The sequence below is a fragment of the Hevea brasiliensis genome, chromosome 14, assembly GCF_030052815.1.
Source record: "Hevea brasiliensis isolate MT/VB/25A 57/8 chromosome 14, ASM3005281v1, whole genome shotgun sequence".
NCBI classification, from domain to species: Eukaryota; Viridiplantae; Streptophyta; class Magnoliopsida; order Malpighiales; family Euphorbiaceae; genus Hevea; species Hevea brasiliensis.
Genome location: NC_079506.1, coordinates 25,127,733 through 25,143,558, shown reverse-complemented (window position 1 = coordinate 25,143,558; position 15,826 = coordinate 25,127,733). Strand labels below are relative to the sequence as shown.

The window sequence follows — 15,826 nt, the reverse complement described above, 5'->3', positions numbered from 1 at the left end:
AGATGATGGCGTGCAAAATTGCAATGCAAAATTGCAATCAATCTCACTGTGCTTAGCACACTCATAAGAAACATCATTCTAGGTTATCTGAATAGCACTTCAATTTTCATAATGAAGTGTGGCCGCAGCAGAATGAGCGGCTCTCACATAAGAGAACAAACAGGATTCTGACTAGTTATACCATGAGGTAAGATAAAGAGTTTTGAGGAGTAAAATTTTTCAATGAATGTAAGATTTTGAGGTTTCGAAACCACTAAAATTTCCAAGGAGATTTTAATACTTTACCTTTCATCACTTTATTTTAACAAACTTCCATATGCTCCATCCAAACATACTGTTGCAGGAAATCGAGGCCGTTGGCATCGGTCAAGTCCTAGCTGCAGCTGGTTTTGAATGGCCAGGTTAGATATAACATCTATTGTCTTAAAAATATATGCTAAATATTAGAGAAAAACAAAAATTCTTAAATTTCAAATGAAAATCTTAATTTGAGGATTTTTGTTTTATACCAAAATAATGTCACCAAAATAATTACTGTGATAAGAAAAGTGAAGCACTTTCTCATCACCGAAATAAAATGTCACCTGTGGGATCACTTTCTTGGCAGAAGGTGATCCCTCTATCAAAGTACAAGAAACAATGTCGCCCATCTGATCACTTTTTATGGGCCGAAGGCAATCCCTTAGAAAGCCGACTGTAGAACATCTCCATACATCCTGCTTTCCCAATAGGTATATGATCTCTTATTATCCTATAGGAGGGTGTAAAGAAGAAAAAGCCTCAAGCAACAGATTTACTTCTCGTCATCCGGCCACCCACTTGTTTTTCTTTAACTTTTGGTAAATTAGCCGAAAGCTTTACCATTTTCTCAGTTATTGAATCTGTTCCCGATGATGTTTGATCTGATGTATGCTTTCTCTTTCTAGATTTTGAGGTTTTGGATTTTTGTTTGCTGGCTTCTGGGCTACACAATTTAGCGCTTTGCATCTTGGGTGATTCCTCTCTTTGAGCTCCATTGCAAGTAGCATCTCTGCTAATAGTTTTAGGCCCTAGTGTTTTAGGCAGTGGAGATTCCATTTTTGAAGTTTTTCTGACCAACACATCCATAGATGATGAATGGTTGAAGCTCCATCGAGCATTCTCAAACCACTTAGTAACCTGCAAAATACTACTACTACTTCACAACAAAAGAAATGAAACTGTATTCACTAAACTCAAGGGGGGAGGAAAAAAAAGGTTGGAGAAATCAAGAATGGCAGGAATTCACAGTTGGCAACAAGAGAATGTATGACCTGCCGAAAAGTAATTCCTAGCTCTTTTGCCAGACTTTCTTTTGTGGTTCGGTTGGGATATTGATTTTCCCTAAAGGATTTGTAGAGTCCCTGCAAAGCAAAATGGCCATCACTTGATGTATATCATCCTTGTGTATGTCTGTAAAAACAATCTGGAAAACTAAGGAACAATATAATATGATTGTTATTCTTTTTCATCACCACCCATGCTAGAACACTGAGCAAGGCTCAACTCATGATACCCACAGTAGATTTTAATTTCCGTGGTTGTAACATTCTGGGGTTCTTGTTCAGGATGAACAAATGCTAACCAAGTTACAAAATCATATTTTCTCCAAGTTTACAAATGTAAATAATTCTCTGTTTGCCAATAAAATAAGATTTCCCCAGATAGATAGTTTGATAGGTTAAAGGTTATCATTTTGTATGAGGAATCTCGACAAAATCATCTGGAGAAGATCTGAAATGTAATTGTATTACCAATAATGTGGTTTACTGCTAAATTTATGCAAAGTATCCAAGAAAACAATAAATTAATAGGAAAAAGGGGAAAATTATTTTCTTTTCTGCTGGCGAAATATCTAAATTCTAAAGTTGTTTTTCTAGGCCATTTACTAGAAGATAGCACTTCAACCTTGATAGAGCAGCACTCAAGAACAAACCATCTTATAAACCAAGACAGGGAGCCAGCAAAATCATCAATATGGACTAACAGGGAGGCAACTACGAATATAGAGTTTCTAGATACAATTCAGAGGAAGTAAGATTGCATTAAAAAAATATATTATTGAAATTAAGATTCAAATGGATAAAATTGAGAATTTTTTCCTTTTGACAATTAGTTTCTCTTCTACTTTGTCCTATTGGTCCTACATCAGTAAAGCATCAACTAAATTATTTAATTTCAAATATAAATTAGGCATACATATTTAAATAAATTATGGTGCTTTCAAGAAAAAAAGAAAGTGCAATCATAATGACTTCTTTGTATTTTTATTTTTATTTTATTCACTTTGGGAAATGAGAATCATTTTATGAAATAAGAATGAGAAATGCAATTTGATGGATGAAATTTCCTACTCTCATGTAGAGACATAGTGACATAATAACCATAATTCTGTTATTCTTTTATTTAATGGATATTATATTATTTATTTAACACAACAAACAAATTCAGAGCTAGAAATATATTGATCACAAGAAAATACCTGAGTTACAGCTTCTCCAAGCCTTCTACATATTGATGGCCCAACTGTTTTACCACAAGAACTAGATGGAGAAGAGCCATCATGTGCTTTAGCTGGTGGTATGCTTGTATTTTCAAAGTTTGGCTGTTGACAACTTCTCTTAGGAGTGCATTCTGTCTCTTTTAGGTCTTGCTTTCCAGTCTTGGTCACAGAAGCATCTCCATTCACTGTTGCTGGAGCAACTTCTGTACTTTTCCTCCTCTTCCTTGGTCCAACGGTATCAGTGAAATCTTCATCATCACTTGAGTCAGATGAAATACTTCCATATGTTTCCTTCACAAATAGGGACACAAACAAGGTAAGTTGACTAGATAGAGAGAACAAAAGAACAGTAGAATGCACAAAAGGTACTGTCTTGAACATGTTAAGATTAAAAGGTCATTGCAAGAAGAACATTATACTACAGATAAAGCAATACGTCTTTCCACAACTACAAAAGGGTGGCTGAGAATTTCATATGAAATATAATACTGTAATATTTTTTTATTATTATTTCAAACCTAAGCAAAGAGCTTAAAGAATCCCTGTTCCTTGTATCAGTTACAAAGACGAGATACTATTTTTATAGACAAGTGTCCCACAAGGTATAAAACAATTCATAATATATGTACATGCATCAAATTGACTTGTGAATTTTTAGCATTGTCATTATTTTTGCAGCAAAAATTTAAAATATTCTGTGTAAACACATTACATAGAGTAAAAAAGTCAGATCTAATAAAAACTCTAATGCCACTTTGGGGGGGGGGGGTGGGGCGGCCGGTGGCCACGGGGCCCGGAGGAGGAGAGGAGAGAGAGAGAGAGAGCTCATATTTAGTCTGAAAAGAACTACATTTCCCACACTTTTCAACAATAAACAAATGAAACACCATTTTTCACAGAAGATTAGAATCTAAACTATAAGAAGTTGTTCAAGTTAAAAAAAAAAAAAACTAGCAATGTGACCAGGGTAGAGAACCTCGATCATAATATAGGATGAAATGAAACTCACATTGTACAATTTTTTGTAGTCCAATCTCTCAACATTTCTTTTCCCAGAAATGGGTACAGACCCATCTTGGCTAGGACTTGGCTCTAATATGGATAACAGCTCACTCTGTAAAGATTGCTTCTGTTTTCCACCATGGTTAGAACCTTCTCTAGTAATATCTCCTTGAGGTCTAATGTACACACGGCTTTCATCTTCTCCAGACAACTCCTTATCATCAAGAGTAGCGGCAAGATCCTCAGAGTCAGATGTAAAGTCAGAATTTGAACTCTCCACCAAGTTCTGATCAAGATCTGGACCATCAGGATTATAGTCGTCATCCTCTGAATCATCAGAAGGAAGCCCCAAATGCTGCTCATCACCTGGTGGAGCCTCCAACTCATCAGATGCAGAAGTGAAGCAAGATTCATCAGAGCTTGATTCATTGCCTGGACTCTTCTCACCAATTTCTGGTCCATTAGGATCATAATCATTATCATCAGAATCATCTGAAGGAAGTCCAAAGTTCTGATCCGGATTTTGTCCAGCTGCTGCAGCCTCAGGGAAAACCTTCTGCAAATGAGATGCAAGTTTGATGGAATGAAAAGTCAAAGAGTTTACAAGTAACAAATGAACAAGGCAGAGTCTTCATCATTTACCTCCCAACTATCACTGATAGAAATATTTGTTCCTTGAGAGTCATTAAGCAATTCAATGCAATCAACTTTGCAATCACATCCAGGGCATAACCAACCCTCATCATCAGGAGGAACTGTATGCCATCAGATCAGAGGGAAACAAAAGGGTCAAGAAAGCATAACTTATAAGTAGATATTTAACAATCATTATTAAACTTATTGCTATAAGGCAGGCGGGTAGGATTTACTATCTTCTTTTAACAATGGTGGTACTAAACAAAACTGATGGAACCCTCGGTCGCAGGTACCATCACAAAGTATAATATCGTTATCAGCAGTCAAGTCTTCGGCACCACATTTTGCACAGAATATCTACCATGCAAAAATTTCTCATGTAAGCATTAATATTTCCAATAGACATCCATTATCTCAAAAAAGCATCCAAAAAAGTAGAAATGAGTGCAAATAGGAGTTTAAGAGTGTCAATTAGAAAATAATAATAATAATGATAATAAAATCTCCTACATCCTCACTGCTAATCTGCCCTTCAGAATCAAATAACGATTCTGGGAGCTTTCCTTCAGCACATAGTGAATCAATACGTTGAAATAAATCTCTTATATTCAATTTCCGTCGAAAAATTTCAGATGTAGCTCTTTGCAGTTCCTTCTCTGGCTTTAGCTTTTCTAGGCTGCAAAATGATGAAAATGGTCAATGCAACATTAGACATAAGCTATCCAGTAGGTAATGACCATTACACTGTATAATGGACACACAAACACACACACATGAGATGAGAAAGGCCAAACTAGGTTGAATTAAAATCTTCCTTTCCAAGTATACCATACTACAGCTGACAAAAGAATATTTTGGATGAATGGTACAGTACATGTGCAAAAAGAATTTGGTGGTGCTGGCATCACATAGCATCAATACTCAAGAATAACAAGCGGACAAGTTTATCAGAACCAACATTGCCCTAAAGTGATGATTTCTCAACTAGTTCTTTTTCACTCATTCCTTGGCTCAACTATTGTGACGTGCCATCCATAGACTTCGTTCAAAAGGCCAGTGTCATAGACCTTTGTGCAATTACGATCACATTAACTGAACCCCATGAAAGAGATTTATAAAATGCCCATCTCCAAATTTTACACTGAGGTTGTCCTTTAGGCACAAACATAATCTGCAGAAACTAGAGACCTATATGGTTGAATTATTGAGTTCTCAAGAAAATCATTGCAAATAGCTCATTTAATGAATCCAAAATTTGTCTTTTGCTTTTATAAAGAGCAAAAAGAGTGAAAAAAAGGGCCAAAAAATGATAGTGGAAGATTAATTGACTATAGTATAATTTTGGTTATAGAAAAGCCATTGCTTTCCATTTGGAAAATAGTTAGAAAACAGAACTTTTTTTATAAAAGAAAACATGGAAAAGTTGTTTTTCAAATCTTAGTTAAATTTTGGAAAACTGAAATATTAGTTGTCCAATTCCCATTTGGAAAACTGACACATGTGAACACAAAACTTTGTTTGTCATATTTTTTTAAATAACTTTTCTAAAAAATTACCCCAGTTTTTCACAAGCGAACAAGCCCTTTTATTTCTTTTTTCAATCATTCCAAATGCCAGAAAAACTTATAACAGATTTTCAGTGTTGTAGCTCACAACCAAATGGCAGAATCTCAGAATAAAACATTTTCCTCATAAAATATTTTTTCACCAATAAGCTATTTTCCATTAAACAAATAGAGCTTAAGAATTTTGCATTGAAGGCTGCAACTACTTTCCAATTCTTCCACAACTCATTAATACGGTAACAGGTTGCACCATAGTGCGTGCTAATTTCCAGTGAAAATATAGTTTAAAAATATGAGGATTGGGTAGCAAAACTAAACTAAGCTGAAACTATATTCATAAACAAATTACATGGTAGAAGAAATTTGGTATGTTACTTCAGATCCAAATTATACGTGCATCTCTTATTGTATTTCCATAAGACCCTAGGATTGCATCTGATATAATCCAGTTAACTCTTTCTTTTACCATTATATCTCATTTCAGTGATTTTCTTCATTTTCTTTTCTAAATATGATTCATCTTACTTATTCAAGTAGGATGATTCAAGGAATAAGGCAATTGCAAAGCAATTATAACAATCATATTGGATAATATGGAAAATGAAAAACAAGCCACCAATGAATATTTTTATTGAAGTTCACACTAGAAACATTCAAATGAAATGAAATGAAAAGTTTTCGTAAGATAAAAAGAATGAAATGAAAGGAAAATTTTGAAGTACACACCTTAGTCCTTTCCAGCCTTCTGCAGAATAAGCTGTGATCAGGCTTTGTTCATAGCTCATCCGATTCAACAAATATCTTAAATGCTTTCTGATTTTTGAATATTCATCAGCTTCAATTATCTTTCCTTGTCTCTTTTTCTTATTTGTCGTAGTTTTCTCTATTTTGGAGCTAACATTAGCCAGGTTTGCACTGGAATCAGGAGATTTAGATTTTTCTTGTGATCTTGACCGCAGAACTCTATCACTTCTTACCAAAGATCTTAGTATATATTTTTTTCTTGATGATTTTGCAGTTGTTTTAACCCTCTGGCCCACCTGACTGGAATTACTAACTGCATCTTTAGATGGTGTTTCTGACCGTTCAAGATTCGAGTGTTTATCCACTTCATCATGAGGTGGTCGTAGTTTTTCATCAGGAATGTTGATCTCACTGTCAGAAGCCAGACCTAAATATGTCACAAGAACAGGAGGTGGCTCCAAATGCCCGGTAGCAGTACAGCTAGACAATGTTGTGCTGATTTCCACCAATTCGCCTTTTACAATGTCACAGCAAGCCTTTCGTTTTTCTAATGATGGTTCACAACAAGCAATATCTGAAGAAAACTCAAGTGTTCGTTCATATGTGGATTGCTTAGGGCATGGACTTTTAACAATCTGACTACTTTTACTAGCTTCTTCACATGGTAATTCTAAATCTTTAGCAAGAGAATTCTTGGCTGCATCTGCACACAATCGTTGCAAGGTTTCATCAATAGTGAAGGTTGATAGTGCATTTTGATCCTGTATGATTCCAGAGCTAAGTGAATATTGTTCTTTTGATGGTCCACTACGTGTATCCTCTGAACCAAACTCAAGTTTCTGATCTATTGCAGTTAGTTTAGGGCCCAAACTTTTATCAGTCAAACCACTCTTGCGTGCATCTTCAGATGGTGGATCCAAATTTTCAGCAAGAGTATTTTTTGTCGCATCTTCAGAAGATTGTTGTAATGCTTCACTAGTACCACATTGGGAAACTACAGTAATAGTATCACCTGGTTCAATTTGTACAGTTTCTGACGTAATCCAATGTCTCTGTTCTGATATTTCGGTACATTTACATTCGACATCATATTCAGGTGTTTCTCCCGGTCTGCTATGTTTAGGGCATGAGTAACTTTTTGTATGACAACTAATTTGTGATGGAGAAACACCCATGAGCTCAGACTTGAACATAAAGGCTGATAGCAAATACATATCAGCTCTCCTATCTACAATAAGTTTACCTCAATTTTTTCCAATATTGATCGGAAGGGAGGTAAAAACTTTCTTTATGGCTATTATAACTAGTAATTAACATGCATCATAGCATCAATATGACACAACTGGTATATATAGCCAAAAGAATTAAGACAAAAAATTCAAAGTCCAGGCTTGTCTATAAGATTTTGCTCCAAAAAAGATGTCATAGGAACAAGTCTCACTTGTTTCAACTAGTCTGCATGCTGTTGCACCATCAAAACTCCATACACCTGCAACACACACTAAACGTCAGAAAGTTTCTTATTTTATTAGTTGAGGAAAGGGCAGAAGGATTCTATCTCAACAGACCAAGCCAAATAAGGAACGTATAGACAGACAAAGTTGCACAAACAACGATTGCTAAAGGCATTTCAATAATTCTATTAGGAAAAAAGCAAACTTCCTTCACATGGCTAATTCATTATGGGAACCCAAACTCTCATTATTTGCCGTAATACTATGGACATTTTAAGAAGTCTAAAACACATAATGTGTTCTCATCCAACCCAATATTTTATAAAGGTAAGCAATTCATGTAGCACAAAAATAATGAGTTGTTTGTACGCATTTCAAGGGAGTTTGATATATTTGGTTTAGGTTCTCTCGCAATGCAGAAATTTCTTCACCTTATTGTGTTTTGGGAGTTTTAAAGGGACTAAGAGAGGGCATAAGAATGTGAGGGAAGTTATGGTGGTTAAAACAAATAGACATCCCTGGTAAAAAATATTAAGATTGATGGACGATGTTCAAGAGTGAAAGAAGGAAATGACGTCACTATTATTTATTTTGACCGTATACTTGAGTAAATGAGGAATAAAAAACTACTTTCGAATTTTTTGTGCCATACAGGTAAAATTGGTACAACCAAGTAGTTGGGCTTGTAGGCTACACGAGGCTTTATACAAACTCTATTGTAAAAATTAGGGTTGAGCAGAAATCGGTTATTAAAAAAAACGAACATAACTGTTCTAGTTTGTTTTTTCAATTCAAATGGTTCAGTTCGATAATTTTCACAAAAAAAAAAGGAAACAAAAATCAATTTGTTGCATATCTTATTAAAGAGCCTTTTGTCCAGGCCATGCTTTTGAAGCCTCCAGTCCACGTCCATAACCCCTTTAAACCCTTCCCTAAATTCCTAAACCTATATTTACATCATAGTTATTAAAAGTGCAAGGCGCATTAAAGCCTAAGAGTTCTTAGAACCTAGATGTAAAGTGCAAGCACGGGCCTGAGTGAGGCGAGAAGAAAAAATAATTTTTTATAAAAAAATTCAGTATCACTTCATTTCATAACACATTTAAGAAATTAATACTCAACCATTAGAAAAACAATTACAAAAATTAATTCCATCCAAACAACATGAAAATTAACAATTTCCTAGCATAAATCTTAAGTAAAAAAATTAATCATTAAGCAAAAAATTTAATCTACAACAAATTAGCCACTGTGAATAAATTGAACATTCACTCAATTAAAAAAAATAAAATGAATCAAGAAATTCAAAAACTATCTTCTTTTAATTTTTAGTTTAATCATTTGTTTATTTTATTTTCACAATCTCACTAGATATCTACAACAAATAAACCAGCAACAAATCAGTAAACAAATGGCAAATCAGCTAATAAACCAACCACATACAGCAATAAACAAACCAGCATCAAATAAACCCAAGTGAAAAAGAAAAAAAAATGAGGAAAGGAAGAAGGAAGAACAAAGGGGACTCAGACCTAGGCCAATTATTTCAGCAGAGGAGAGAGAAAAAATAGGAGTAGAAAAGGAAAATGCAAGAAAGAAGAAAGAATAAAAGAAAAAATCCCAAGTGGGTGGGGGAGAGAGGAGTAGAAAAGGAAAAACAAGGAAAAAAAAAAAAAGGAATAGTTGTTGCCCCATTTGGCTTAAAAAATAAATGAGGTAGCGGACCATTACCATTACTTAACGTTAGATAATGGCCATTATAGGAACAATTTTTTTATACCTTTAAATAACAGATGTCACGAAAATGGGAGAGCAAAAAACCCATAAATAACACTGTTGCGTAATGCAACGGCCTTTATTTAAAACCATTGAGACTCATAGAGGCTGTTGGACTACCCTAAAAGTAAAAATAAAGGTTCATAGGTTTAAATTATGCTATAGGTGCACCTAGGTGTGCCTTGCACCTCATGGCAGATATGCGTCTAAGGCAAGTCTTAGGCACATTATCCACCTTTTGCAACCAAAGGTGCCAAGGCCTGTGCCTGGTTCGTCTTGACTCTTGCGCCTCAGACGCACCTTTAATAACTATAATGTACATTACCTTTTTTCCTTTACTTTTTCTGTGTGAGCTATGCCATTTTCCCAACTCCTCTACGTCTCTTTTTTGCAACCATCATCCTCTCATTAATTCCTTCTTAGTTCTCATTTCTCAAAAAAACCATTAAGTTAAGCCTCTCAATTCTCTTTCCTCCTAATTGACTCATTGCTCGTGAGAACTTTTTCCCTTCTCAATTCTTATTTGTCCTTTGAGTCAGCGTCTTAGCCTATAGACCTTCCTCGTTCTCACTACAAGGTCTCTCGTCGTCACTGTCATTGTTGTAACATTTCTGCTCACTGGGATGGGGTTGGGGGTTTGGGGGCAAAGGTATGTGCAATTCTGCTTGTTGGGTTACTCATTGTGTGTTTGTGACTTTATTGTTACACACAAGAGAACTAGGTTTAGAAAGAATAAGCCTAGTGTAGTTAAGTGAGTTGGCATGAGTAGTTAGGGATCAGTTTTGGTGGGAACACTACTTGTAGCAGTTATTGCTGTGTAAAAACCGTCATAACACCCTAGTATAATCAGAGAAGAATCATCACACAACAATAAACTCCTTCATCCTTTCTTCCTATCTTCTTCCTATCTTCTTTCTATCTTTTTCTGACTCTCTTTCTTCTATAATTTCTCCCCTTTCTTCTTCTGTTCTTACTATATTCTTTAAAAATTACTTGTTAGGGTTCAATAACCCTAACATTTGTCCAATTGATTATGTGATTTTGATCATTTTTTTGAATTCTGCTTGCTGGGGAGAAGGTATGTGCAAATCTGCTTGTTCAGTTTGTGCATGAAAATTGCATTTGAAAGAAATTAGATGCACTTTTTTGGATAGAAAGATAGCAAATAGGCATGCTCTTGGAAATTTGTGTTGATTGCAACATCAGAGATGTAGTTGTTGGGTCAGATGGCAAATTCACTGTTGATACCCTGGGTGTCTGATCCATATCAGTCACAGGCTGCTTATGGAAGAGGTTCCCAACTTGCTTTGTGTTTTCAGAACTTGTAGCTTTCAATTTGTGCCAAGAAATAGCAATTTGGTAGCACACACTCTTGCAAATTCCATTTTATCCATTGACACTACAATCCACTTCCATTGAGGAGGTCTGCTGATGTTGTTAACCTTGGGTACCGGTACATTCACTAGCTCAATTTGGCAATTTATGCAATTCTCATTTTTCATTAAAACAAAATTATCATTCAAATTAATTTTAGTTGAGTTCCGAAAGAATTTTATTACATTACCTTGCCCTTAATTATGGATGTGCTCACTCAATTTTGTTTCAAAACATCTTTTAAATACTATTGCTGCTCTGGAACGTCACCAATGAACACTTAAATCAGTTAACAAGAACCAGCACATATTTTGTTATTGATGATAACTAGACAACAATGCTTGTGTAATAGCTAGATTGCATGCCCAAATCAGGCCCCAACCGAATTCGGTTCGGTTCAACCCCTAGTTCAGTTCAATTCGGTTAACGTTATTTCCCATTTGGTTTTTTGGTTTGGTTCATTACTGAGCTGATCAATTGCACAGCAGCCCTTGTAAAAATTGTATAGCACTAGACCCTTACAAGAAGTGACAACTTCAGGGCTACTACTTTGTATTGATGCATAACAATAACATTGCCAAAAACTTCTACTTTCATCTCATATAAAGAAAATAGCACATTAAATTCTAGCTACTTCAAGTAGGTAATTTATTAGAAAACTTGGAACAATTTTGCCATTATTTTGATATCTGAAAGGACATTGCAATGAATAAATTGATGATTCCCTATAAGCCAAATACACTTATAAAACTGTAACAAGCTCAAACAATATTAAATATTTACCACGTATCACATCATGTTGGGTTTACAAACACTGAATTTAATAAAATCAATATAAATGCATTTTCCGGGATTCAAAAATGATATAAAAATTTCCAATTAAACTATCTACAATTTCAGTAAAACAGTAATGCACTTTCAAAGTTCAAACTATTGGAAGAATAAACAAGTAAGTGAATACATGGGATAAAATGCCTAGTGTTAAGAATCTACCACAGAAAGCACATAAAATTGTTTTAATTAGTTGTCAATTTTGATAATTTAGGGTTTATGTTAGTTCTTTTATTAGTATTTTCCTAATTACATAGATATTATCAAGGACACCGAATTGTATTATTATTTAGGAAATTTGAATTTTATTAGGTGTTGCTTCCTATTTAGAAATCATTTGCAATTCTTCTATTCAGGATCACTAATCCTAAAAGGCCAATCGTTGAGCTTCCATAAATCCACTGCAAGCTAGTACTCTATTAGGCTTTTAATAATGGAATTATGAGTATCAGATTTGGTTTGGAAGGAATGCATACCTAGAGTAATTCCTCCTCATTCTTAAGTGTTCACATCTCACTCTTTCCTCTATTTATTTATCAAAAAATCTCTTGATATTCTTCTCCCTCTACTTGTCCCCTTATTTTTTTTTTTCATGAAAAGATAATAACCAATGCAATCTTAAAATGCATAATTTATTCATGCTGATTTGAAGAGTTTTCTTTGCTCAATTCATTGTACTCCAAAATGAAAACACATAATTGGTCTAATTTGGGTATTTAATAAGATCTATATTTAATATTATAATAAACCCATCTGCTTGGCAATGCTACTGGAACAGTGCCATGCACATGGACCAAGTGTATAAAGTTAAAATTTGGCACACCACTAGCTTTTTTTTTTTCCTTGAATGAGCCAAAACCCATAAATTAGAAGACACTTTCTTCATTTCTTTCTCTCTCCTTTTTCCTTTTTAATTTTGTTATGATTTTTTTTTTCAATTTTAATTATTGGATTATTTCATTATTAAATATTTAATGCACACTCTGTCCCACAAAGATAGATTTATTTCTATTTTCACATAATTTAAAAAAACGCAGTTAACATAGTTTTGGCAATAAACTTTATATAGTGTTTTCCTAATATACCCTCCATTCATATTGTTCCATTAAAAATTAAATAACTCATGTTACTAAATTTTTCCTAGAACTAATGAATTTTTTTTCAAATACATATAAAATGGGGGCGTATTAGTAATCTACTAAATATACTACTATTTCAAAATAGAAAATGGCCTAGAATTTGGGACAGATGAAAAGGAAAAGTGAGCCTATTTTTATGGGACAAAGTAAGTATTTACATAAAAAACTATCATTAGACATTTTAATAAAAAAAAAAAAACAAATGATATACAAAGATATCATTAGTTTTGGTGTAAATCACATTTTACCAATTTTTCATAAATGGGCACTAAAGTAACAAGAATTTGAAAGTATATACCATAATTCAAAGTATATCATACATAAATCAATGAAAATGCATCATGGACAAAGTCTTCCCCATACATTCAAATCAAAATGTCATCTTATTTGTAGCTGCGCTCATCTTTCATTTGATATGAATCTCTAACAGCCATTAATAATCTAGAGTGTCCTTCTATCACGAAAGGATCGGAAGCTACATCAATTGTTATGGGACATATCACTTCTAAAGAGTTAAAATTGGATGAAATAACATAGATTGAAACTGGGAAAGAAGAAACAAATATATATTATTTATAAGTACTTCAAATTGATGGAAAGTTATAAAGTAGCGTATCTATCCAGAAAAAGGAACTAAGAAGCAGTTTGCAGAAATGATTAAAATGCCCATACTTAACACGATATAATTAATAAACCCCAGACACAACCAAGAAACATGAGAGCAAGATTCCTTCAGCAACCTCTAACATAAAACTATTTTCTGAAGGTCAAACGGTAACCCATGTATGCCTCAAGTAGACAAAACTTGGAAATTGTTGTTGCAAACAATTCGTAGCATACCATAGTCCTAGTTGCGCTTCATTACTTGGCAACAAGTGTAAGCATAAGTTCTACAAATAAGAAAACCCAGCAAAGAAAAAAAACTAACTAAGCATCTAATGCCAAAACAAATCTATTTCTAACCATTTTTCACCTAAAACCTATGCTTTTTTTCTTAATTTTTTTTGAATCTTTTGCAATAATGCAAGCGCAATATTAAGCATGCATTCAACAAAGACATTGCAATATTCCAGCTGTAACATCTAACCTTTGGCTGATTACAAAGATAAACCATTAGAACCTTAACAATGTAAGTCTGGATTCTATTTTATCGCATACCTTTACTTATTAGAAACTACAGCAATAACCAACAGCTAACTTAAGCGAAGAATTTCAGGTTAAAGGATTTTCTTTAAAAAAAAAAAAAGGATATCTTCTCCTGTTTCTTCAGGTTCTTTTGAAGCCAACCAAACACAAGCAGAGATAAATTCAAGAACAAGAACAAGTAAAAAAACAAACCAATTCTTTGAAACTCAAACAAACGCATGAGATTGATAGTAGTTTTTCTGTTCTACAAACATAAAGTACGAAAGTTTTCCCGTTTTCCTTTCTCCGTTTCCATAGTTTTCCCGACAGAGAAAATAAAAGAAAATCAAGCAGAGAAAAAAGAAAATGAGAAATGGCTGTAGAGAACTGACCTTAGCTTCTGCGAGAGAAATCTCTCGTATTCTCCGGAAGGAAGCGAAATGGAGGAACTTTTTTTAGAGCGTGTGTTGTAGGAGGGAGAAGAGCAGAAGGGTATTAAAAAAAAAAAACAACAAAAGCGGTTGACGCCATGAGCTGATGCCTCTAAATCTGGGCCACCGTCGCGCATTAGCTGCAGACGAATGGTTCAGTTCTTGCTATTGTGCGCTTGCGGTGTAGCCTTTTTTAGTTTCGTAATTTGGCTGGGCTGGGCTGGGCTGGTCCACATGGTAAACGTACATCTATTCTGCTCTAAACTAAAGCCTAAAGCCGCTGCAAATGAGAAAAATGGTACGAATGGCAATGGGTTGGAAGCTGGCATCGCTCTCTGTTTGTTCTTACTCCCCAGTTATATATATATATATATATATATATATATATATATATTAAAAAATAAATTATAAATTAAAAATATAAAGTTAAAATATAATCTTAATAATAAACATATATTTTTTTAAAATGATAATGTGTAAATACTTAAATACAAAATAACTCGGTCCAGTATCAAAATTTATATGAAAACCTTTCTCTCCTCTCATTTCTTCTTTTCCTTTTCTATTTTAGATCTTTTTCTTTGGCGTCCGCTAGTAAGTTTCAGTAGCTATTTTCAAATCGATTAACATTTTTTTTTTCTTTTATTAGTTTTTTAATAAACTCTCATGCTTATATTCGTTTGGAACATATGTGTACTAAGTATAATATTTTTATATTTTAATTTAATTTTTAATTATATTTTAAATAAAATAAATTATTATTATTAAATTAATTTTAAATTAAAATTTTTTTATTTAATTTAATTTAAATAAATTTTTATCTATTATAATAATAAATTTTTAATTAATTTATGTTATAATTAATTAAAATACCTATTTAATTCTTTTTATACATTTATTAAGAGTAATTTTCATGATTATTTTGTTTAAAATGTAATTAAAGTATTTTATTTAAAAAATAACCATAAAATTTTTATATTTTATCTCATTTTTATAAATTATAAAAAATATATTAAATTAATGAAAAAATAATATTATTTTAAAAATATATAAATATAATATTTTTTGTTATTAATATTATAAAAAATTATCAAATTGCTAAATGATGAATTAAATTATTTAATTTTAGTAATAATAAAAATATATAATATTATTATTAATTAAAAATAATATTCTATTATATTATTTTTAAAATTATTACATCTAAATGTAAATTTTTTTATTATTT

At 33.1% G+C, this 15,826-nt stretch overlaps 1 protein-coding gene across 1 annotated transcript; it reads right to left on the bottom strand.

The window, feature by feature from the left end:
* Positions 1-443: 443 nt before the first annotated feature.
* Positions 444-14,709, bottom strand: LOC110657554 (homeobox protein HAT3.1). The gene is made up of 9 exons (XM_058134097.1): positions 14,560-14,709; positions 6,451-7,957; positions 4,670-4,835; positions 4,393-4,516; positions 4,166-4,278; positions 3,531-4,079; positions 2,501-2,812; positions 1,293-1,382; positions 444-1,158 (listed from the first exon to the last, which is right to left on the bottom strand). The coding sequence occupies exons 2-9, from the start codon at positions 7,680-7,682 to the stop codon at positions 781-783; spliced, it is 2,964 nt and encodes a 987-aa protein (XP_057990080.1). The 5' UTR covers positions 7,683-7,957; positions 14,560-14,709; the 3' UTR covers positions 444-780.
* Positions 14,710-15,826: the final 1,117 nt, after the last annotated feature.

Excerpts from the sequence above, each read along its gene's own strand:
- LOC110657554 (XM_058134097.1), bottom strand. The coding sequence starts at position 7,682 with ATGTATTTGCTATCAGCCTTTATGTTCAAGTCTGAGCTCATGGGTGTT. Across the intron at positions 4,517-4,669 it reads GGCAGATTAGCAGTGAGGAT|ATATTCTGTGCAAAATGTGG; the intron begins GTAGGAGATTTT and ends TTTGCATGGTAG. Across the intron at positions 4,279-4,392 it reads ACCATTGTTAAAAGAAGATA|TTCCTCCTGATGATGAGGGT; the intron begins GTAAATCCTACC and ends GATGGCATACAG.